At 42.8% G+C, this 25496-nt stretch overlaps 2 protein-coding genes across 6 annotated transcripts in view; one reads left to right on the top strand and one right to left on the bottom strand.

Moving 5' to 3' along the window:
- Nucleotides 1-19742, top strand: part of csrnp1b (cysteine-serine-rich nuclear protein 1b) — a 109035-nt gene extending 89293 nt beyond the window's left edge. For 4 of the 5 annotated variants that reach the window (XM_086065887.1, XM_086065886.1, XM_086065888.1 and 1 more), the window contains 4 exons: nt 11986-12184; nt 15226-15485; nt 15563-15859; nt 16789-19742. In XM_086065887.1, the coding sequence (XP_085922013.1) occupies nt 12004-12184; nt 15226-15485; nt 15563-15859; nt 16789-17703 (1653 nt within the window). In that variant the 5' untranslated portion in view covers nt 11986-12003 and the 3' untranslated portion in view covers nt 17704-19742. Of the gene's footprint in view, nt 1-1127; nt 1394-11985; nt 12185-15225; nt 15486-15562; nt 15860-16788 lie in introns of those variants that run through there. The other variant, XM_086065885.1, reaches the window with a different exon arrangement.
- Nucleotides 19743-21833: 2091 nt separating this feature from the next.
- On the bottom strand, nt 21834-24850 carry LOC147155817 (uncharacterized). Its single transcript, XM_086066584.1, has 2 exons — nt 24672-24850; nt 21834-24512 (listed from the first exon to the last, which is right to left on the bottom strand). Exons 1-2 carry the CDS (start codon nt 24706-24708, stop codon nt 23200-23202), a joined length of 1350 nt encoding a protein of 449 aa, XP_085922710.1. The 5' UTR covers nt 24709-24850; the 3' UTR covers nt 21834-23199.
- Nucleotides 24851-25496: the final 646 nt, after the last annotated feature.

Genomic DNA, 25496 nt, shown 5'->3' on the forward strand with positions numbered 1-25496 from the left:
GTAATCGTGCAACAGTTGAGCAGTAGCCTACTTTTTGCAGGCAATAATACCGTAACTGTACAAAATAGTCATTTCTATGAGAGGGAAAAAAATATTGTTGTTTTTCATGAAAAAGTTTATCCAGTTGTCAATTTTTTTGTAAATAACATTTAATTGTGCAATATAATGTCCTATTTTTCCGAGCAAAAAGTTGTAATAAAAAAGCATTTTTTTGCGGGGGTAAAAACATTAAATTGTGCAATCGTTGTACTTTGTCAAGAAAAAAAAGTTGTAATCGTATGATAGTAGTAAAGAAAACAACTTGTAATCTTACAAGAGTATGTAATCATACAGCAGATGTATTTCCCCCCCCCCCAAAAAGTTGTAATTTTTTTTTTCAAAAAAAACGGTGGAATCTTACATGAGTAGTATTTTTTTTTCAAGAAAAATTTAATCGTACAATAGGCCGAATTGTTTTTCAACAAAAAGGTTTTAGTTGCAACAATAAAGTCCTATTTTTTCTCCAGAAATCATCCTAGTCATATTTTTATTCCAAAAAAGTTGCATACAATAGCTGTATTTTTTAGTTACAATATGAATATGTTCTTAAAAAAAAAAAAGTTGTAATCATATAACTATTTTTACCAGGTTTTTTTTTTCCGAACAAAAGAGTCGTAGCTACAAAATTCAAGTCGAAATTTTTAAGTGTTTTTCTATAGAGGATTCCCTCTATTCGGAAATTTGTAATCGCATGATGAAGTCATTTATTTACAACGGGTTCAAAGTCAAAGCCAGAACACAAGAACCACAAGGCAATTATAACAACCACTAACAAACACACTGTGCTGCCCTTATACAAAAAATAAAAAAAAATAATAAAAAGTCCCCTACGATGATTCTGGTGCCTTAATTACAACCATGACTTATTGTCGAAGTGACCAACACCCCCCCCCCCCCCCCTTATTCGCGATATCAATGATGTCAACCTTCTGTTCGCTTTGCAAGCTTCTGCGCGTAATCCAGTCACGCAGGACGAGGAAGAGGCGGAGGCAGGAAGCAGCGTGGGCCGCCTCCTCTGGTGTGTGTCACGGCCTGCGTCACAGCCACACGCCGGGAGGGAGTTTTCCACTGACGAGCGAGAGAGAGAGAGAAAGAGAAAGAGAGAGAGAGAGAGGGAGAGGGAGGAAGGAAAAAAAAAAAGCCCGAGCTCGTCGCCGCTGTGCTCCAGACAAGAGGACGCGCTCGAGCCGCACGCAGGCAGACAATAGCCGGCCGCGGGTGAGAGCTTCGTGTCCGTGGGGCGATCGGAGAGTCAACCGGCGACCACGAACCGCTTTAGGGTTTCTCGCGCGTTCGTTCGGATTTAATCCTATCATTTGTCACTCATGCTGATCGGACAGTGGGACACTTGCTGGTGAGTGCTCTTCTATTGTACTGCATGCACATAAATGTAAGGCGAATTGAAAATGTTTAAATTAAAAGTCAGTAGACAGGCGGTGAGTTTTTTTTTTTTGTGTGTCACAGGTGAACTCAGTCAGTCAATCAATCAATGAGCTCGCATAGGCGGTAGCAATCACCTGAAATGAGGCGTAAGTTATGCGTTATTTGTACCCACGCGCAAGGCACTACTAGAGCTGACACTCACCGCTGTCACCCCGACAGTCACCTGCACACGAACCCTGCCATAAAACAAAAACATTTAAAAACAGCCCACTTTGCTTCTCTCCTTTTTTTATTGTTCGCTTTATTCGCAACATCGCGTGTTTTACATTCGTCATCGCGTTTGATTTCACGTGAGATCCACGCGTGTTTTTTTGGGGGGATTCTGTCTTATAGTTTGTAGCCTCATTGTGTGTATGTGCTCATTTGACTGGTGAGCACTTTTTTTTTTTTTTTTTTAAAGCGTCTCTAGCGCGACCTCATCCGGATCTTTTTTGGAAATCATGCTTTCTGGAATGACACACACACACACACGCGCACATGCACACACACGGGAGGAGAATGATCCTTTGTTTACTGACACAGCTTCCATTCCTTGTGCTTTTACTCCCACCACACACGCACACACGCCCCACTTTCTCCATTTTTTTTTTCTCAAAGGAATGCCCGGCAAATAGCTTCTATGGTCCAATTTGGGGGATTGGTCGCATTGTGACAATGAGCTGTGGATGAGGGTTGTTCACACTGTGGTCAGCGCGCCACTGCTGGGCCCCCAGGGGATTTCAAAGTGGTCCATGAGGCACTCAGTTATAGGGAGTTTTTATTATAGATGTTTTTAAAAATATTATTAAAGAAGTCAGATTTTTTTGTTATAAAAAAATGTGGGTCATTTTTCTCTGTTTGTCTCCATTTATTTGGGTTAATTATAAAAAAAAATTGTCATGTGGAATTGTTCAAGTAATTTTAATGGCATTTTTTTTAATTTATTGGAATGGCTTGGTTGCTAGATTGTTGGTTTTAGGTTATTTTGATGGAATGAGAAATTGTGATTTTGGTAGATATCCATTTAATATTGGATTTTTCTCTTGGTTGAGAAATTGTGGTTTATTTTTATTTATTGTATCCGTTAATTTGGGCTAGAATAGATTTGAGATATTTGTGATTTGTTATATTTCTCCAGGAAATATCTTAAATGTGGAATTCTTTATAACATACTGGTATGACTTTAAAAAAATGATCAAATTAGATTGGTTTAAATTGAAAACATTTTGGTTTTCTTTGATTGTTTAAAGTTTGTCGGTTCAGATTTTAAAAAAAATATATTTCGGGGAGTAACTTAAATTTTTTTTATTTGGTTTGTAAATAATTTTTCTTACCGTTAGTTTTTATAGTTGGCATTCCCCCCCCCCCCCCCCCCTCCAATATCTAGGAAATTTCTCTATTTTTTTTTGAGGGGCTAAAATAAGATTTGTTTAAATTGTAATGGCTGGAATTGGTCAATTGAAGTTTTTTCTTTTCTGTTGGCCATAGCAGGTGTCAGCTTGGCGCAGCTCGTCACAGCTGATATCATATATGGCCGTTTTTACATCTTTATCAATTTTTTAAAATGTGAAACACCCCCGCACACAAGTGTCTCTTAAAAACTGAACAGGTTTTTGGCGGGGTTCCCTCTTAACCGATCACTCTTACTGGTGGTTTACACACAACGATCTCAGCCAGCGCACGCTTCCAGTAGCAGCTTTGGGTTCAAGCGAGGTTGCCTCGTTTCGTTTCGTCCCCTCGCTTTTGTGCTGTGTAGACAGGAGGGGAGGGAAGGAGGATGGCTGAAACCACCCCTTAAAAAAAGAAAAAAAGAAAACACGGCAGTGGGGAGCTCCCATCTGCCATTTGGACTTTGATCTCCACCTCTGAACCAACACCTCCTTTTGAATTGATTGATAAATTGGGGATTTTAGGTCATTAAAAAATTGGTGACCAGGGATGGTGCTAAACCGCAGAAAGGATCCCATCAGAAATCTGTTTAGTCACCAGTTAAGCCCTCTAATATTTTATTGGATATTCTCAATTCTATTTTTAAATTATTTTCTCAAGCCACCCTTTAGCACCAGGAGGGAGAAAAATCCTAGCGCCGCCCCTGAAAATGACAGGAATCAATTTGGGAAATGTTGAATTTCGTAAGTTTATTTTTTTAAATTTTGGGATTTTTTTCAGAGAAATATGAAACTCTTCAAAAAGTAAAAAAAAAAAAAAACGTTTTTTTTTAACTTAAAATTAAAATTTGCAGTTAAATGTAAATGACAATTAAAATTACATTTATAATTAAAATTATTTAAAAAAAAATCTAAAGTAAAAAAAAAAAAGAATACATCTTTTGAAGGAGTTAAAATTTAGAATAGTTTTAATTGTCTGTTTTTTCAGTTCTTTAATTTAGATCAAAATTGTTTGCGATATGGTACATTTGTTAAATTTGTCAATAAATTTGGCAATTCGAAAATGTGTAATACTTAAAAATTTAGATTTTCTTAGATTCTTTAAAGTTTGATTTGGTTGAGAAATTGTGAACTTTAGGTGAGTTATATGAAAAAAATAGTTTGTAAATTATTAGATTTTGGGGGGGGGGTTTAAAATGTCTAATATTTAAAAAAATTGTCGCGGATTTCTGGTAGAAAAATTGGTTTAAAATGATTTTGTAGAAATTTTGCTATTTTAATTTGAGAATTTTTTTTCTTGAAACAAAAGTAAGAATAAAAAAAAATGCTGATCATTATATTATATTATGCCGAGACTGGCCTTATTTTAGGGTATCGGGTATTCATGGAGGCTGCCGATACCAGCCACAGATACTTAAGGCAAAACTAAATCTGACAATGAAGTCCTTGCCGGTGGTTTGGTGCTATTTTGTGGCAGCTTGACACTTTGGTCAATCATTATTTGTCATTTGTCTTAAATGAAACTTTGTACATCACAGTATCGCGAGTACTCATACTGGTATCGGTCTGAAAGATTAGTATGGATCCTCCCTAATGTTGATTGCCCTCACGCAATCCCGACACTTCAACCGTCCGTCTCCCTTCTCGTGCAGCTTAAAAGCGGCATGTGAGCGGCACGTGCAGCTAATTCCCCCGTCAGGTGCGTCCCGTCCCGCCTGCGCCCCCGCCTGGTGCCGCGTCGGACTTTCCGAGCCCGGGAAGAAAAAAAAAAGAAAAAAGAAGCTCACAGCTCACATCTGTGTTCGATTGAGCTCCTTTACAGCCAGAGATGGAATTCCTGCGGCTTTGGAGACATGACATTATTTATTTGCTTTGCGCGATGCTCCCTCCCTTTTCCCAGTACCTCTCCTTTTTGGAACGCGGTGCCACGGTTCGAGGAGGGGGGAACAGAATGTTTCTGGCCGGAGGAAAAAACAGGAGCGCTGTCCGCCGCTTTGTTCCGCGCTACGAAATGATGTCGGCGCAACTTGAGTGCAGTAATCCCCCCCGCTGTCATTTGCGGGGGGGGATAGGGTTCGAGCCCTGCTGCGAGTAATTAATACCCTCCATAAGAATGTTCATAATTGCCTTTATTAATAGTTGAATAGAAACAAATAAGAAGAATTTGGATCTGAAGGTTGGAATTGGGCCTGCCCTCATTTCGAAGAATTTGGCTCCCGTCTTTCCTGGTGACGGAGTGAGAGGTGCGGTGTCCCGAGGCCTTGAGTGCCAACCTGCCTTGACATGTTTATGCACACGCACGCACGCACACACACACGCACGCACACTCCCACTCCCGGCTTCGTCATGATCACATTTTATGAGCACTCACTCGGTTAGACGGTACGACTGACAAGAGGCCGTGCGGGGTTGTCAGCGTGCCATGTAAATGCTCTCGGCCCGGCTGAGATTAGTGCCATCGAGCGCACACGCATGCGCGCGCACACTTTATCGTTATCAGCTGCGAAAGGGCAGGATGAGGTGGCGCAAAGTCGACTATCTTGTTGGTGGGACGGATCAATCGGGATTGACTTGGCGCTCATGCACGCGAGCGACGACGTTATTTTGTGAGCCTTTCGTGTGTCGATGTTGATACGCATCTCCTAACCACGACGCCATGTTTGATGTTTTCCAACATTGATCATGAGCGGGGAACATTTCAAAGCTTGGACCAATTTTATTTATTTTTTTAAATATATACATATACATGTATGGCATTTAATTCAGATTTGATTAATTAATTTTTTTAGGAATTTATTGTTTTTTGTTTCTATCCCCTATTTTGCTTATAGGCTGCACTGAAAGGAGACACAAATTTTGCTATACATATGTTTGTATAATGACCATATCTAGCTAGCTAGGTAGCTATCTAGCTCGCTAGCTATCTTCAATAGCTTGCTATCTAGCTCGCTAGTTATCTTCAATAGCTTGCTATCTAACTCGCTAGCTATCTTCAATAGCTCGCTAGCTATCTTCAATAGCTCGCTAGCTATCTTCAATAGCTCGCTAGCTATCTTCAATAGCTTGCCATCTAGCTCGCTATAGCTATTTTCATTAGCTTGCCGTCTAGCTCGCTATAGCTATCTTCATTAGCTTGCCGTCTAGCTCGCTCTAGCTATCTTCATTAGCTTGCCGTCTAGCTCGCTCTAGCTATCTTCATTAGCTTGCCGTCTAGCTCGCTATGGCTTTCTTCTTTAGCTTGCCGTCTAGCTCGCTCTAGCTATCTTCATTAGCTTGCCGTCTAGCTCGCTCTAGCTATCTTCATTAGCTTGCCGTCTAGCTCGCTCTAGCTATCTTCATTAGCTTGCCGTCTAGCTCGCTCTAGCTATCTTCATTAGCTTGCCGTCTAGCTCGCTATGGCTTTCTTCTTTAGCTTGCCGTCTAGCTCGCTCTAGCTATCTTCATTAGCTTGCCGTCTAGCTCGCTCTAGCTATCTTCATTAGCTTGCCGTCTAGCTCGCTCTAGCTATCTTCATTAGCTTGCCGTCTAGCTCGCTCTAGCTATCTTCAATAGCTTGCAGAGTAGTAGTAGACAAACATTGTATTGTATAGTAATACATTTGTCAGAATCGTCAGTTTTTCTTCATAGAGGTTTATCAAAGACAAAGAATTGTTATAGGTAGCTTTGGTCACTATTAGTAAAAGCTCTCTGAAGTCCAAACTGTTAAAATAACTACATATAAAATCAGCATCATCAGATTTATAATTAATTTCGTCATGTACGATTTACTCGCATCTTTCAACCCAAAAAATGATTTTCCGATTCAAACCGGTGTTCGTTATCTATTTAATGTTTAAACTTTTGCGATTGTCGGCCATGACGGGCAAAATAACCATGAACGCATCCCACACCGCAGGATAATCGTTACGATAATCTCGCTTTCTACTGATTTTGCTCGAATAAGGCGAATCGTGTTAATATTGTGCTAGTCTGTTTTATTTCAGCTCGCATACCAAGAACTCATGTCGAAAGTGATACAGAGAAGACGAACTCAAACTCCGACGCCGACTTTCCCATTAGCTGCAGGTGTCGTTCATTTAGCCACAGGCAGAATAAACGCCGCTGATGTCACGCTAGCGCGCCGATAATCGGGCAGGACTGACACGGCGTGCCTCTCGATTGGATCTGCGTCGTGCTTTTTAGTGACAAATCTTCCCGAGCCGGGAGATTTATCTTCCCCGGGTGTGCTCGTCCCTTTTTTATCCCGCCACTGATGGAATGACAGCGATGCATAATTTAGCGGCGAGCCGCCAACGTGCGGCGCCGACACTCCAGGCGCTCATTTCGTTCAGGAGACCCCGCTCCATCCTACTTCCCTGCCACAGTTTATCATCATTAATATTTGGATTATTATCGTCCAAATAAGTCATTTCAGCCTCGTTGTCTTCTCTTGTGCGAGTTGCGCATTGACCACAAACTGGGATTAACCTCTCGCCATTGTTTCTGCCCGTTGAACAGGATTAGCAAATCAATGTGTCAGGTAGGCTGCAGTCAAGAGACAATGACCCACTTCTGACACCACCGCTCCTCCTCCTCCTCCTCTTCGTCCTCCTCTTCCTCCTCCTGTCTCCCTTCTGGCTCACTGCAGCTTTTAATTAAAAAGACTTTGCTTAGCCGGCGCGATGCGCTCCCTGGAGGACGCCTCACAGCTTTGTGTTTTTGCCGTTTTATTTTGTTTCTCTTGATTCCGCACCGGTTTGCATCATGTGGTTGGCTTTTTTTTGGATGGAGGTGGTCTCCTTTGTTTGTCGCAAGGTGTTCCATTCATCATGTGCGCGCCGTAAAAACCCGAAAGGGTTGTCAGCCTCGCGCCCTTGACTCGCTACTTTATCCTTGTCGGAGGGTTGACTGCCTTTTTTTGGGGGTATAATTCGCTCTTAGAGCTGTCAAATTTAATCGACAAGTAATCTACTATTTTAATAATCGGGTAATCGTTTGGAGCCATTTTGTAATTTGAAGTTGTACAAGCCCTGTTTTACAGTGCGTTCCAACAACAAAATCTTTCAGTCCTTATTTTGTGATGATGTGATCATGCTTTGCAACACTATAAGAGTAAATATGGGATAACTTATGTACAGAGTCTCTTCTTTCATCAGGACAAAAAAAGAAGAAGTATATTTGTATCGGGTTCCGTTTTGCAGCAATTAGCATTCGAATATAGATATTTCATCATTATTCACAAATCTGTTTAAAATAGTGGGGAAAGGGGCTTTTTGCAACATGGCCCTGGTTGATCTTTTATACTCTGCTGCCACCTGCTGGCCGTTTTTGTAGTAACTACCACTGCTTCAACCGTTCTCTTCGGTTCAGAGGCTGCCTTCTGTATGCTCTAGCATTAAAAAATACATAAATACGTCTTTGGGAGTATGGTAATATTTAAAATAGAACGTATTTATACGTTTTCGGGAGCAAATGAGTTATAAACAGTTATCAGGGAGATTATTTTTTTTGAACACACTTTAATGCAAAATTAAAATTAATCCGATTAATCGATTCTAAATATAGTAGATAGTGACGGCACAATGAACTAGTGGTTAATAAACCTGCCTCGCAGTTTTGAGGTTCTGGGTTAGAATCTCAGCCAGCATAAATTGTCCACAAATGTGAATATAAACGCTTGTTTGACCTGATAGAAATCTGTTGGCTGAGTGCTCCCCGCTGCGTCCCCCCCACCACCAGGCATAACGCTGACACTTGCATAACACACCCTGATAAGACACAGGCGGCATGCAGGTCACACTCTTCTTGGAACTCACGGGGAGAATCAAGCCAAGGTCGCTCGGAATCCGCCGGCCTCCCTCGGCATTCGCTTTGTCTTAATAGTCACCGCGAGAATGCTAACCCTGCAATTATCCCCTGAAAATCACTCTTCTTTTTTTTTTAACAATAAGCAAAATGGCAGCTATGCCCTCATGACCATAAATAACAGGAATGTATACCGGAACGTTTTAAAACAGCTGTAAGTGATTAAGGCGCCCGTTCCGAAGCGAAGACCTCGGCAACCGACGGCTTTATGGACAAAGTCGTAAAAGTCTCCACTCACTTCCTGTCAGTCAACCTATCATGTTTCAGTCTTTCCTTTACACCACATGCTAACACAACAAAGCATCCTTTTATCCAATGAAAATAACTCTCAAAACACTCTACAATTACTCAGGGTAACCTTTTACACACATCCAATTATTTTACTGTTCCTAAAAATGTCGTCTCTTGCTGAACTCATTCACTCGCAGCCATTTTCACTGAAGCAACCCCCTTCACTCCTGACTGTTTTACTTGATTTTGCAAGGCCCACAGAATATTGTGTTATTTTGCAATAAAACATGAAACCTACCAAAAGAAAGATTCTTCTTCTTTCATTAGGGAAAAAAATAGTATATTTCTATCTGTTTATGTTTTGCAGCAATTAGCATTAGAATATAGCTAAGTTTCATTATTATTTAGAAATGTGAGTAAAACAGCTTTTTGCAACATGGCCCTGGTTAATCTCTTATACTCTGTCGCCACCTGCTGGCCGTTTTTGCAATAAATACCATTGCTTTAAGTAACCTCTTCAGGTCAAAGGCTGCATCAAAGCCTTCTGTATTTTCTAGCATTAAAAACAAAACATTTAAAAAACGTATTAATATGTCTTTGGGAGCATGGTAATGTTTAAAATTGAACATATTTATACGTTTTGGGGAGCAAATGAGTTAAAGAAGTGTTCTTTTAGTTGTGCTAGCTAGCTATTTGTGGATATGGTTAGCTAGCTATTTGTGGATATGGTTAGCTAGCTAGTTGTGGATGTGGTCAGATACAGCGTAAGATCACCTCCCACTCCAGAAAAGCTAGCTCGTTGTGCTGGAGTTGGCATTGGCATGACTCCCATCATTCAACTCTATATTTATAGCACACTTTAAAAAATAAAAAATAAAAATAAAATAAAACGCACAGTAGAATTTTTACGATGGAACCCTGATAGAATGAAAACAGCAGAGGCTCCAGAATTGAACCCTGTGGAACACCATACGTTCCGTTATACGTGTGAATTAAAAAAGCAGACTTTTTTTTTTTTTGCGGACGTATAAAGGGATAAAAAAAAAAAAGCAGCACAAATAGGCTAAGCAATGTAGCATGATCACCTGAAATTGTCAAAAGTGTTCACATTTGGACGTCAAATAACAATTGAGACAATGTTTTTGGCGAGTAAAGAATAAACGGCGTACCCTCGTCAAGACCACCCCCATCCCACCGCCCCTCCCCGTGCGTGTGCATGTGTGCGCCTCTCAAAGGATTGATTGTTTTTATCGCTGAGGCAGCAGTCCCTCTCGCGGGAGCGCTCCACGCACGCACGCACGCACGCACGCACGCACGGAGGGGCTGGCGTAGCGCAACATCTTCCGAGAGGAAGCCGACGTCTTTGTCTGGCGAAGGCGTCACGTGAGAGCGCATTCAAAAGCCAGACGAGGGGGAAAATGCTCGGTTGATTGGGAAGGGCCGAGGATGCGGCAGCGTTCCTGCTAATCAATGCCTTTTGATGGGATTGCGAAGAAGGGGCGAAGGGGTTTGCTCATTGTTGACTTATGCAAATTGGGGCTGATTGATTGCTTCCTGTGGCTGGCTGGCTTCAGGCAGCTGGAGATGGGCTACTCGTGCACTCACATGGGCAAAGCACGGGGCGGCCAGCTCGTATTGACAAACGTGTGTGCGAAGCGGGGGGGGGGGGGGGGGGGTTGTTGTTCTGCGACGTGGCTGAATTGTCCTCATTTGATGGTTCTGGGAGAAAGGAGGATGTGACTAGAGATAGACCGATATGGTTTTATCAGGTCCGATTTATTAGCAGTCAAGGATGCCGATAACCGATATTTATTTTCACTGAAAGAAAAATATTGGCATCAAAATAAATAAAAAAATAAATAAAAAATCCAAACTCCTGCTCTTAATTATTATTATTTTTTAACTCATTCACCCGCCATTGACGGCTATAGACGTCAACAATTTCTTTTAACTATTTATATTAGTTTAAAAAAAAAAACAAGAGTAAGGAAAAAAATTATACATTTAGACCAGATATAAAATTTGTCATGCGATTAATTACAATTAAAAGATTTAATTGCCTGACGCCCTAATTTTAATAATCTTTTCTTTTTTTGAAAAAATATTATTTTAAAAACTAAAAGAAAGGTTATTAAAAATTAGTTTTTTGAAAAAAGATTTTAAAAAGAAAATATTTATCTAGGTTTCTTGTTAAAAGTGAGAAAAAAATAACTAACAGAAATAGTTCAAATGAATTTTTTATGTTTAAAGCCATCAATGGCAGTGAATGAGTTAAGCATGTTTATTGAACAACTTTAAGAGTTTGTAAAAAAATTAATTAAATTAAAAAAATCTTGTTTTAAAGTTCAGAGGTCGCCCAGAGGCAGTAGCATGTTTTTAAAAGTGAAATAAAAACTCAAGTAAATATCTCCCTATTGTTTTCTACAGTAAATAAAATTGATTACAATTTCTAAACATCCAAAGTATTAAAATTGTACTTATATTAGTTGTATTTCAAACAAAAACAGAAGGCGCAGAGAGTTCCAGGGTCCACAGCATCTCTGAAAATTTTCATAATTAGTTCCTTGAATTTTTTTTTCTCCATGAACACTTTTTTAAATCCGTATGATTGTTCAAAATGGCTGATGTCGATATTCGTCAAAATTCTGAATATCGGCGCAGTTAATAGCCGATAATCGGTCTATCCCTACACAGTAAATTTGACTCTATTTAGAGAGGGAACAAATGGACTCAAGTTTTAGAGTAGGTTTACACTAGGAAGAGAATAAAAAAAATAAAATAAAGTAAAAGTTCTCCAATTGGCAGATTTTCGAGCTAATTTTCACCATAGATGTTCATTTAAAGTATTTTCAAACAGCCTCACTCAGCCCAACTAGCTTAATGCTAACATACAATGGGAAATGCCATAGACGAGCTGACGCAAATCAACATCGCTACTGCAGTCATTTTAAACTGTCAAATAACAAATCGAACCCATAACGACGCTCGTGCATTATCTCTAATTTGTGGAAGCAATTCAAACAACTGCTTTTATTGACGGCATTTTTTCCGCTCCCCGCAGATCGTCCACGCTAGCGCCATGAGCGGGCTCCTCAAGAGGAAGTTCGAGGAGGTGGGCGAGGACCCGTGCTACTCGTCGCCCTCGCCCTCCTCGCTCTCGTCGGCCTGCTCCGCTTGGGACTCGGAGGGCGAGAGCTGCTTCTCGGACACCCTGGATTCCACCCCCAGCGGCCCCGGCTCCCCGGCAACGCATTTCAACAGTGAGTCAGGCCGATGGAAAATATTTCCCGTCTTTACGGCCCTGCCGAGGCCCCGGTAATAAAAACCCGAAGAATCGGGAGGGAGGTTGAAGGAATTTTATCCGCTGGCAGCCCATGAAACACTTAAATGGCGCTTTTATTTCATGCGTTCAAAGGGCTGAATCCCTTCATACGCCGACTTCTCGCTTTGGGTCTGTCTGGATGTCCGGCGAGAGGCCGTTTGAGGACAACCCGGAATCTGGCTGCGGGCCATTTGGTCCCGGGCCACGCAGAGACGCTGAGAGGAAAACATTCTATTGATCGTCAGTCTGAAAGAAGTTTTATTTGGAAAATTTTCTAGCCGCCTGGAAACAGTGTTTTGTCATTTGTTCGTCGTCATTTACAACTCTATTGACAGCCCCCCCCCCCCTTACATTTCTGTGCCAGTCCGTCAAAATCAGTTTTCACGTGAACCCGGAGGGGGAGGGGGGGGGGCTTGACCAGGGCAAACCAGGCTTCCAGGAAGAGCGGCGCTGGCCGCCTGCCAAAACGCTGGCGAACACACGGGCCGTTGTGCGAAGGGCCGGGGCGCGCGCCCACCCAGCACAGGTGCTGAAAGGGGGCCGGCGGGCGTGGGATGCGGCAAAGAAGGCGTGCAAACCAGGGGAGCAGATTGGCGTGGAGGAAGTGGACAATATGAGAAGGTGCTCATTAGTTGGACTTGAGGAGGGGGGGGGGGGGGTTGAGTCGCCCTCTCAACTGGGACCCTCTGGTTGTCCCACAAAGACATAAAGTCACAACCTACTTGAATACAAGTTGTGCCAAGCTACGTTCTTCAATACGTAGCAGATCGTCAATCAATGGACATATTTACAAAGTGCATTTCAGAGCAGAAACTCCATCCGTCCATTTCCTTAAGCGCTTGTTCCTCACAAAAAAAGTCAGCATTCTTTAAAGAGATTTCAAATAGGAGTTTTGAAAAGTTTATTTTCTATTTTAATTATATATTACTAAATATAACTTATTGTACATGATTTAAGTAACAGGAAGTAGGACTAGATACGTTCTTGTACTTCCTGCTACTCCCTTTAAACATGTAAATTCTGATTTTTATTTTTTTCCCCCGTTCACTATTAGTTTATATTTTGTATTGCATGTATACCTCCAATGAGCAAAAAAAAAAAGTACATTATGAGCCGACACAAATGTGTTTTTAAAAGTTAAATGCTCAATTAAAAAAACAAATCGGGCCAAAACCTTGTATCTCCAAAAATGGTCACTTTTCAGGAGACCTCAAAAACTGTTACTATTTTGTTTTTCCAACCGTTAACATTGCATCAACTAAGAGAACTACCTGTTTTTGACACGAGATTGGTCAACAATTTGTAAAGATGACATCCACACATGTGAGCTGACTAAAAGTATACATTTTGGAAAAAAATATGGAAATTTCCAAATGATGACTTACGAGATTTCGGTCCGAAGGCAGCGATTGTATTATGGTGCTCTGGTATAATAAAAACACATTTATGTTGTCTTTTTTTTTTTTGCCCATTTAAAAAATTAAAAAAAAAAATGTTTTTAATAAAAGCATTTTCAAATAATTAATTTTTTTTTAAATGCACACAAATAACACATTCAATGTGAATAAGAATGTTTTTTTGATAAAATGGTCAAAAAGCAAAACAATTTAAAACAAATATTGTAATGTTTGTGAGTCTCAAAATAAGTGAACAATCAAAAATGCACACATAAAAACAAAAATTCCAATACACATCAATAAATAGGTTAAATATGAACACTTAAAAAAAAATGTAACTCAACAATTTTGTTTAAAAAGAAAAAAGTTGTAAATAAAGTCCATGAAGTTGATGATTATTTATGTTTGTTTTAATATCATTATAAAAAAAAAACGTTGTTTTTTTTCTTCCTGGATTGGCTGGCAACCAGTTCAGGGTTCACCTGCCCGAAGCCAGCTGGGATAGGCTCCAGCACCCCTGCGACCCTTGTGAGGAATAAGCGGTAAAGAAAATGGATGGATGGATGGATTAATTAATTAATTCATTCATGCATGCATGCATTCATTAATTTAGCCGTACTAGAATAAAGTGTAATTGCATATTCACTACAGTAGGTGGCAATGGTGCGGTCATTGTTAAGACCGTGCACAGCAATTTTATAGACAAATGATACCATTTATAGTCGCGGCAGAGTTTTGGGGTGAAGGGGTGAATTATTTTCTTCTTCCTAGGGGTGCCAAAGAAAAGAAGAAAAAAACAAAAAGAAAAGCACAACCCTAAACAAAAGACCTTTGACCTTTCTTGTCAAAAAGGTTCAGGAAAGGCCATCCCAGAGTCCGCGGATGGGCGGAGTTTACCTCAAGTGCATTCCGGTTGTTTCCAGGAATATGGTGACAGCTGCTCAGAAAACCCCAGCCAGGAGTTTTGCTCGTCAAAGATAATGGCCAGCACATGTGGAGTGTAGTCATGTATTTCCATAGTGGGGTGCGAAGGGTCGATGAGGGGGGGGCCCCCCTGCGTCTGGCTCTTTTAAAGCAAGGGAAGAAAATAAAGCTGCTTGTTGGAGGACGTGGAATTTATAAGAAGCATCTCATAGTTGTTCTCGCATCTACTTTTGAGCTTTGGACTGTGACGGCGCCGTTTTTGTGGGAATCGTGTCAGCTTGCGGGGATTGCCCTTTCTCCCCTTCGCCCTCCCCCCTGAAGCCTCTAGCGTGTGGCGTATTCCCCAGATTGAGCTGCGAAAAGGTTGACTTTTCATTGTGCGCAACAAGGCCGAGAAGATCGTTTTACACGGTGTAAAATGCACTCCAATTCATGTTTCTGTGTTAATTGGGTGCCTGATAAGGCTCTGTGAAAGAGCAGGGCAATGAATCAGAGGGGCGTCCTTTTATACTCGGCTCTTGTCAATTGAACTGGAAGGAGATTGCGCCCTCCAGTGGCACACATAAGCAGTGCAAGCAACACGAATTGCAGCTTCTGTGTGACACAATTGAGGGGTGAAAAAAAATCTGTTTTAAAAATGTTTTTATTCTCTCTCCAGCGACGTCCATCCTCAAGAAATCCAAGCGGGCGCGACGGGGCAACGTCACCTTTGACCAGGTGACGGTCTTCTTCTTCCCGCGGTGCCAGGGCTTCACCAGCGTGCCCAGCCGAGGGGGGTGCACCCTGGGCATGACGCCCCGGCACAGCGCGCGCCGCACCTACACGCTGACCGAGTTTGCCGCCGAGCAGCGGCTGCTACGCCGGGAGAAACTGCTCAACCGGCTGCGGGAAGAGAAGCTGGAGGCTCTGAAATTGAAGGTGAGGGAAGAAAGTAGAACCGGATTTGAATTGAGAGCGTTCGGCTTGACCCGCTGACCGATTTGCGTTCCGCGCAGCTGACCAAGAATGGAACCCAGGACAGCGAAGAGGCCGAGCGGCTGACGGTGGACGACATCCCCGAGCGGGACGTGGACGTGAGCGGCGCCAACCTGGACGAGGGCTCGTTCCTCCAGCCGTACCCGTCCAAGCGGCGCTACGCTCTGCTCAGGGCCGCCGGCGTCAAGAAGGTGGACAAGGAGGAGAAGAGGCAGCTGCACGAGCTGCGGATCTCCAGGGAGCGTTGCGGGTGCGACTGCCAGGGATTCTGCGAGCCCGAAACATGCGGCTGCAGCCTGGCTGGCATCAAGTGTCAGGTGAGAGAACTTGGGGAAACTTTCCGAATTTGGGCAAGTCATCTAATGTTGGGTACGTAGCAGGAGGCTTTTGTTGGGCAAGCAAGCTTTCTGTTGGGCAACTCATTTGACTGAAGGCGTCTGTAATGTAAAAGAAGGTTTATGTTGGAAGTGTGACGTCGCTTTAGCCTTCTGCTGGACAAGTAGCGGTCGTCTTCTTCTTTGGTAGGCTTCTTCTTTTTTTTTTTTTTTGGTGCAAGTACACAGCCTTGTATTGGGCAAGCTTCTGTCGGACAGGTCATGGAGTCGCGGAATTCCGTGCCATTGACGGCTATTGATGTAAAAAATTAATTTATACTGTGGGCTGGCAGTGAATGAGTCATGTCATTTGTTGGGCATATAAGCCCTCTGTTGGGCAAGTAATGTAGCGGCAAGTCATGTAGTGGTAGGCTTCTGTTGGATAACTCTTCACTAACTGGAAACTTCTGTAATGACGATTCAAGTTTTTGTTGGGCAAGTTAATGTAGTTGGATTCTTCTGTTGGGCAAGTAGCGCTAGGCTACTTGTACAGTAGGCTTTTATTGGGCAAGTAATGTAACTGAAGGCTTCTGTAATGTTAAATGCAAGCTTCTGTTGGGCAAGTCATGTACCGGCAGTCTACTTGCTTGGGCGTTTGTTGGGCAAGTAGGCCTTCTGTTGGGTAAGTAAGACCGAGGCAACCTTGTGTTGCGCAACTAATGTTTCAAGGCTTTTGTAGTAAAGATTTTGTTGGGCAAGTTAATGTAGTTGGATTCTTCTGTTGGGCTAGTTAGCACTAGGCTACTTGTGTAGTAGGCTTTTATTGAGCAAGTAAACCCTCCGTTGGGCAAGTCAGATAGCCGCAGGCTTTTCTCGGCTTGTAGACTAAATGACGTGGCTGCGGACGAGTAATGGGTTTCTCCCTCCGGCAGATGGACCACTCGTCGTTCCCGTGCGGCTGCACGAAAGACGGCTGCGGGAACACGGAAGGCCGCATCGAGTTCAACTCCACGCGGGTGCAGACGCACCACATCCACACCATCATGAAGCTGGAGCTGGAGAAGCGTCTGGAGGAGCAGTCGAGCGGCGAGGAACCGGCGGCCGAGGCCGCGGCCGGCGCCGCCCCGGCGCCGCCCGTGCGCTCCTTCCCCTTCAGCTCGGAGCTGGCGTCCGCCGGGGACAACAGCTGCAGCAGCGACATGTCGGACTCGTCGGCCCAGAGCGACGACTCCGAGGGCGGCGGGAGCCCGTGCGGCCGGCGCACGCCGCTGGACGTGGACGAGAAAGGCCTGAGCCGCATCCTCAGCTTCAACGACGCGGAGAACGGGGACGGCGCCGGCAAGGACGCGTATTCCCGGCAGGCGGCGACCACGACGGAGACGTTCGGCAGCTTCAGCATGGCGGACTTTGCGGACGACAACGACAACAACGCGGCGCCGTTGGACAATCGGGCCGCGTCGGAACTTTTGGACGAGAACGCCAACCGGGCCGTCGGCCTCTTCCACGGGGGCGGCGTCCCGCGCACGCCCTCGCCCACCGTCGACCGCTCGGCGGGCTACAACATGGACCTGAGCCTGTCCTCCGAGTCGGACCTGGAGTTCTTCGACGGCTTCCCCTGCCTCGGGCCCAGCTCGCTCTACAACTCGCTCAAGGAGTACGAGCACATGGACAACTTTTTCCACTTCCAGCTGCCGAGCCTGCCGGCGTCCGGCGACCCGGGCACCTGCCTCCTGGAGTCCCTCATCGGCCTCTCGGAGTCCGTCCCGGAACCGCCCGCCGCCTTCACGGACAATCAGATGTTGGAGGAAGCCATCAAGTTGTCTGTAATGGAATCGGTCAAAGTTTGAGTGCAGATGGACAACACTCACAAAAAGTTTGTCCAAAACTTTTGTGTAAGATTTTGGGAAGGACGCGCTTGGTGGTCCTCCGTCGCAATTTGGAGGAAGCTGTGATCTCCTTCTTCGCCTGAAGTCTCAACTCGCCTTCATTGAAGGCCCGCGGACGCCAAAACACCCCGAGAGAACTCTCGAACCAAACCCAAGGACGGGGACGAGCCGTAACAACACAGCTGAATGTGCACCTCAGGGATTCTTTTGTTGTCGGTTTTTTCGGAGGCCGCGACGGTTTTTGCTTCCGTCGGACCCCTTTTTCCTTTCCTCTCGTTCTTGACTCGAGGGGGGGCGGGGTTCTCGCTTTTTTGCGTGGAATCGCGAAGCTCGAGGACTCCCGAGATGCTCGCACGGTACAAAAAAAAGGAAAAAAAAAATCCCGCTCGATCAGCACTTTATCTGTACTCGAAGGCATCGTTTTGGTCGTGTGGGGTGCGTATTCAACCGTTAAATTATGGAGTTTCTTGGCTCGCACTATTGCAAATTTTTTTTTTTTTTTTTAAGTTATGTCCTGCAAGGATTCTTATTTATTTTCCACTCGAGAAGCACTGTGCTTTCATTTCTTTTCACAACCATCAAGTGCAATCGTCCTCATTACCATTTTTTTTTTTTTTTTTTTGCAGTCCTTATTGGAAAAAAGGCCATCAGAAATGTATTTAATATCTATTTGCTGACTAACTTATTATCTCAGCAGTTATTTAATTATTTTGGCAATAAATGGAGCCAAGCAAGAAAATTGTGGAATCTCCCTAAAAAATATGAAAAAATCATTCAATTTTGGCAATTATTGTATTCCTGCCTATGTAATGTAACCATATAGAGAAGAGAGAGAAAATGACTAATATTTTCGAACTAATTTATGTAGGTTGACAAAAAGAGAATTCTAATGAAATCTACAAATTGACTATTTTATTAAGCGGAAACATTTTCAATCGGGGGGGGGGGGGACAACCTTTATGATAAATAAATGTCATGGTTTATGATGTGAAGTATTTTTCACAGGAGGTTCTCGATATCCATTTGATTGTATTCTGAATTTTCCTCGGAAGTCCATTTGGAAAATGGGGGTGCGGGAGGGGGCTACGGAATAAAAACTCCGTATATTATGCAATTTTTATGGTGCGCTTAGAACCCCCAATGTGAAGAAGTTGCCTCATTTTAAAGGAGACATATTATGCAAAGGATTAAGATTTAAAAACACGGTTTGGAAATCACTCAGTTTTGGGGGGAGGTTCCGTCTCAGCGTAAGCGTAAGCTTCTTGACGTTACCATGACAACCAGTGCGTTATGTTGACGCGCAAAAGATTTGCTCTGTTTCATTTCACACTTGCACTCCGGACACTATTTGTATGTTTTCGTACTATGTCGCCTTTAAAATATTTTTCCAACAGTGAGGGAGGATTAATGTGACAGGGGGCGCTAGAGAGTCGATGTACATATCTCAATTCTGTGGTGCAGCGGCTTTTTCGGGACCCCCCCACCCTTTTTTTTTTTAGAACAGGGGTGGGGAACCTGCAATTGTAAAGGCGTGCATTATTTTCCCAACGCTTCGCCACCCCTGCTTTCCAACGCAATGCATGCAAGTCCTTGCTTGTTGAAACCGGGATTATAATTGTATACTTTACAAAATGCAGCCAATTGGAAATGTATTTGCTTTTTGCCTTCTTTTTTTGTATTAATTTAAAAATCCATCCGATGATGCCGTGCGGAGTTCTCTTGTACAAAAAAAACATGAAGAAATGGCAACAGTGAACAGTGAGTGTTTTTTCGATATCACGTATTAATTATTAATCGTACCGTGTCTTACTTTTTTTTTTTTATACAATACTTGGGCCTTTTGTTGTTGTTGTACATATTTCTGCTTCAGCGCTCCCGCAGGGCAAACAAAAGCTGCTTTATTTTCTACATGCTCTCACTGCAACCTGCTGTTTGACAGTCTTTTCATCATCAAGCCATTTTGACAGCCTGTCCCTCCATATAATAAATCGTTTTCAAAACGCTTGACTCCTGTTTTGATTTGTATTCCAGTTTGAAAGTGTACGTAAAATATCAATTTGTTATCAGTAAAGACAAAATAATAGTAAAAAAAAAACTATTTGGGGATGAATAAAACATTCCGTTGGTACATCTTGATTCTATGGGCACTTTGCATTGATTTGATCGTGAAACAAAACCGTCACAATTTATGTCCACATTAATCTGTCGCCTCCCCTTTGGCTAAAGAGGGTATTACATCGAACGTCAATGTGTTTATACCTCCGACCACCAAGGGGCAGTGTGGTTTGTATTTACTCACCAGATGACAGGTGTCACTCATTAGGGAAGCTGACGATTTTTCTACCAGTTGGTCTTATGTTCGGGTGTTTGTGATTTAAGACATTATGCTGTCTTTTTTTCCCCATATTAGTTTACCTCCATTTTTTGGATTTGTACTCATTGGCTCTACTTTCCCCGTGCTTGCGTTGCTTCAAATTCAACCCTGATGACAATCTACAGAAACCTGCTGAGGTTCATGCCCGCTCCAAGGTAAGAACACAAGTCCAAGAAACTTATTTCTTTATATGAAGTGCACACAAGACATGCACACAACACCTAGTGAAAATTTCGACTCATCAATTAGCCTACAAATCGTGTTTTTAAACTGTGGGAGGAAACTGGCGTACCCGGGGGAAACCCACAGCAACGCGGGGAGAACATGCAAAGGGAGGCCAGAGCCCAGATTTGAACCCACGACCTTCACTGTGAGGCCCATCTGCTAACCAGTAGGCCGCCGTCCCACTTAAAACTAATTTCCACTTAATTTGACATCAAACGAAGATGGATGCATACATTTGATGGCACCAAAGTTCTGCTTCACGGTAGTGCTTTGACGCCATCTTGTGGCATATACAGGCAATTGTAAGGAGGCGGAATGCATTTATTTTATCAAGTGAATTGTTTAAAAAAAAAAAAAACTTTTGCAAATGTAATTCTGTATGGGATGCCAACGCTATCTGTTGTGCGGATTGTTTGCCAGGCTGACCATGCACGTTTTTAACAGACTAAATGGCGTTTTTTGCAAAAATGTAATGCTCTAAAAAAATAAGTGAAAGTGGATTTTGCGGTTATGTCAAACCCAGCTTCAAAATTGAGGATGAACAATTTATATGGATGGCAACGTATGATCCAGGGCAGTGATCTTCAGGTCCTTGTTTGATTCCACTGGATGCCTCTCGGGGCTTACTATTTTTGAGGATTTTATGACTTTGTATCGCCGTCTTTTTTTTGAAGGTCCAATGACCTTCGTTCAACAGTGTCGCCGGTCGCAAATGTGACCCGTATACCCTTGACGGCACTTAACCACTTTTGGGATGATGTTATCTAACAGAACCAAATAAACGAAGATGTTGGCCATACACAGTATCACTTTAAAAAATAATAATAATAATTGTGTTTTGTGCGCTTTTCAAAACACCCCAATGCGCCACAAGATGGCGCCAAGGCCCTTTCGGTGACTTTGACTAAGGCTAAGCATACAAGTTGTAACAGCCCAACGGGCCAAACTTGGTGTGTTTCACAAAAAGGGAACGGTGATATTTAAAGTAATAATAATATATAAAAGTGATATTTTTTCATGCAGTGTCATACACCCACCATAAATTTGGACGAACACATCCGAACCAGTACGTTAGTCATTTTCCGGTTGGAGAGAGTCAGCGTCGCCGACATCCGGTTTGGTTTATCAGTCAACGTGATACTAAAAATACTTTTAAATTCATGTGAATTTCAAAAAGACAGTAAGATACCAAAAATGGCTTTTAACTCATTTACTGCCATTGACAGCTATGAATGTCAAAAAGTCATTTGAACTATTTCTATGAGTTTTTTCCCCCACACTTGTTAACAAAAGTATGAAAACCAAAGTTTTTAATTGTACATTTAGAACAGATATAACATTTGTGATTAATCTTGAGTTAACTATTGAAGTCATGCGATTAATTACGATTAAAAATGCTAATCACCTGACACCCCGAATTTTTAATAATCCTTTTTTTTTTAATTCATTCATTGATAGAAATGAAGACAAATAATAATAATAATAATAATAATTAAGGGTGGAAGGTATTTATTCGTTACCGAATGAGAGAAATAGATCTTCCAAAATATGCCATACATCAAAATACAACTAAACCCTTTTAACGGACAACATGTGGATTTATGAGCGTGGCAAATCCCACATGGAAGCATGAAGTGAAGTGTGAAGTGAAGCTTTATTTGTTTCTCAAATATCATTCACACAACTTTTAAAACTGTACAATTGTGGACAAATGATGAATTAAAGTGTCCGTTTATGGGCTCCATCCAAAGTTGAACCATGGAATTCACAGCTCTTCAAAAGAACACAAGTTCAAGAACAACGACACACCGTCTGTTTTGGATGTGGTGGTACCGCGCGGGACGTCCGTCGAATATTTCATCAGCCGTGCGTCCGCACGCGAGCAGACAAACTGTTCTGATATGCAAACCCAACAACTAAACGTTTTTCTTCTGCGTGTGATCCCAGATGTGCCTTTCAATCGAACGTTTTAGCACACGATGAGCAGCCAAAAGGTTTTTCCCCGGCTTGCCTTGGCTACGCACTCCACCTAGCCGAGAAGTCGTCGTTTATCCGTAAACGACAGTCGGGGTTTCATTTAGAAACAGAACTTTGATGTCCAACACACTCCTAATGCAAGTCTAAGTAAAAAGCAATGTTTGGATGAGCTTAATTTAGTACATAATACATGTTTATTTGTCGTTGCTTTGCTAATAGTCTACTTCTATTTTGTGCGTAGAATTCACTAGCCTACAAATGAGCTTTAGTGTTTTGTTTTTTTTGTGTGTGTAATTTTGCCATCACTTCTCCAAATAACATCATGACTTAAATGCTTTGTCAACCAGAAAAAGTCGCTTGATTTGCCGGCAGTAGCTTTTTGACAACAAAAAAAAAAAGTCGCCAAGAGGCTTGGGAAAGTCACCAAGTTGACAACGCTGCTCAGGGGGCGGCCATTTTGTCACTTGCTGGCGACTTGAGCTGTGATCGGTTGTGTTACCTGAGCAACAGTTTACAGTCGACAGCAAGTGGCAAAATGGCCGCCACCTGAGCAGTGTTGCCAACTTAGTGATTTTTTTTTTTTTTTGCAAAATGGCCGCCACCTGAGCAGTGTTGCCAACTTAGTGACTTTTTTTTTATTTTATTTTTTTGCAAAATTGATGTATTTTGCTGCTTATTCCAGAAACAAAATATGAATCCGAATGTTGTGGTTAGACTAGTGGGGGCACATATTATTTTTTCTTTTTTTAAAAAGGGTTGACTTCCCATTTACCATGAAAGTTTTTGCGAGATCTTTTTTTTTTTTCCCCACCTTTTATTTTTTTCAACATCCCCTTTAGGGGCTTGACCGAAACCACAGAATGTAAAACATGTCTTGCCCCTTAGTCGTGCGTGTGCATATGCGCAGCCAAACTGCTGCGATGAGCATAGCTTCCGCCGCAAACCGAACAACTGAAGGGTTTTTCTCCCGTGTGTGTCCTCGCGTGCGATTCCAGATGTCCCCTTTGATAGAAAGTCTTATCGCAAAACGGACAACTGTAGGGTTTTTCGTCCGTGTGCGTTTTCACGTGCGCTCTCCAGTTCTGCTTAAAAAAGAACGCCCTGTCGCACAAAGAGCAGCTAAATGGTTTTTCTCCCGTGTGTATGATCATGTGCGCTTTCACGGACTCCTTTCGGGAGAACGTCGCGCCGCAAACCGAGCAGGCAAAGGGTTTTTCTCTGTCGTGCGTTCGCACGTGTGATCTTAGATGCGCCTTTTGGGAGAATGTTTTATTACACAGCGGGCAAACAAAAGGTTTTTCTCCCGTGTGTGTCCTCATGTGCGATTCCAGGTGTCCCCTTTGATAGAAGGTTTTATCACACAACGAGCAAACTAAAGATTTGTCTCCGCTGTGCGTTCTCGCGTGTGCCTCCAAGTGTGCATTTTGAGAGAATGCTTTATTGCACAACAGGCAAACGAAAGGTTTTTCTCCTGTGTGCGTTCTCGTGTGTGATTCCATGCTTATCTTATGAGAGAAGGTTTTACTGCACGTGGAACAACTGAATGGTTTTTCTCCCGCGTGTTTGGCCATGTGTGTTCTCAAGCTTTGCTTAAAAAAGAACATCTTGCTACACAGCGAGCAACTGAAGGGTTTTTCTCCCGCGTGCGTTCTCATGTGTTTCGCCATGCCGTCTTTGAGAGTGAAAGTTTTCGCGCAGAGGGAGCAACTGAAGGGTTTCTCCCCTGTGTGTATTCTCATGTGCGCCAACATGTTTGGCTTTCGGGTGAACTTTTTGCGACAAATTGAGCAGCTGAAATGTTTTTTACGCGTGTTCACGTTTGCCTCCAAATGTTTGTCTTCACCTCCGCGGTCTTCGTCAGTCTTCAACGGTTCTTCTGTGTCGTCGTCGTCGTCTGACAGCGGAGCTAAGAGGTTGCCTGGTGGTGGTCCTCCACGGTGGTCTCCACTTGGATGGCGATGAGGAAGCGTTGGCCACTCGGGTGATTTGTATTCATCGTCTTCACTCGTCTTTACAGAGATGATGGTCAGTGGCAAGTTGCTGACATCTAACTCCTCCTCTTCCTCTTTAACGCGGGGGCGACGGGGGTCATCCTCTTCCCTCTTAAAGTCTGAGGGGTGTGAGGCTCCCTCTTCTTCTTTAACGTGGGGTGCATGTGGATGTTCGTGAAGGCCAATCATCTGCTGGTGTACATCTGCAGCAACACAAATACAGTTCAGATCACCAGCGTTCGTTTAGGTGAAAAAACAACAACACTTTTACCAGCTGAACAGGTAACTTGTTCTTTTTTTTTTTTTACATGTTTGAGAAGATTCTTCATTGCATGCAGAGCATGTCAACTTTTTGTTGTCACCTTCACAGTCTTCATTGCTCCTCCAAGATGTTTCCATGTTGTCGCCGTCTAACAGTAGAACTTAAGAGGCTGTCTGCTGGTGGTTTCCACTTGACTTTGACCACTCAGGTGGTTCATTTCAGCCAGTCAGCTGATGTTTTCAACGTCGTCTTCGATGTAGAATGGGCATCTATCCTTTTTCCTCCAAACTGGAGCTTCCCCATTGCAGCTGATGGCTGAAGTTCTTCCAGGCTGGACGTCTGAAGGACAGCAGCAACACAAACACAGTTAAGCTCACGCGGGTCAAATATAGTCAACCTCTTCAAATAATGGCATGACTCACAAGATTTATTTTTGCCTCAAAAATTCTTCTGCTAAAAACAGAACTGTCAATTCTACCCCTGAAATTAATAATAAAATTAGTAGGGTTCAATTTCAGTTGACATTAAATTAAGTGTCTTCGACAAGAACACTTTAATTAAACGAAATATAGCCTAACCGGGTTTCTCTCCACATTGTCTAATGTTTCCATGTTTGTGGCTCATTCTTTTATTTATTATAAAACATAAACCATTGGCATGAAGTTTCGCGCGCCGTTATAAGGTAAACAAAATGTAAGTTGAGTTTTAATTAGTAAAACTGACCGTTTTAGAGAATTTTGCGTGTTGCAAACCGCTTCAAGTTGCCGTCGCTGTTGCTCTGTCTGCCTCCTGACTTTCTCCCTCTCGACAGTATCGCCTCGTGTGACGCTTTTGTTCCGAATTCCGAATATTTTGTCAGCGTTCTCAATTGGACGCTTCCTTACCAACCCTTTCAACATTTAGAAGACGATATTGAGGACAGTTC

This window comes from Leptonotus elevatus, chromosome 21, assembly GCF_054856555.1.
Source record: "Leptonotus elevatus isolate MCC_2025b chromosome 21, RoL_Lele_1.0, whole genome shotgun sequence".
In the NCBI taxonomy this organism is placed as follows: domain Eukaryota; kingdom Metazoa; phylum Chordata; class Actinopteri; order Syngnathiformes; family Syngnathidae; genus Leptonotus; species Leptonotus elevatus.

Coding starts and splice junctions, on each gene's coding strand:
- LOC147155817 (XM_086066584.1), bottom strand. CDS start 24,708: ATGGAAACATCTTGGAGGAGCAATGAAGACTGTGAAG. Junction 24,513..24,671: donor GAGCAATGAAGACTGTGAAG/GTGACAACAAAA, acceptor GTGTTGCTGCAG/ATGTACACCAGCAGATGATT.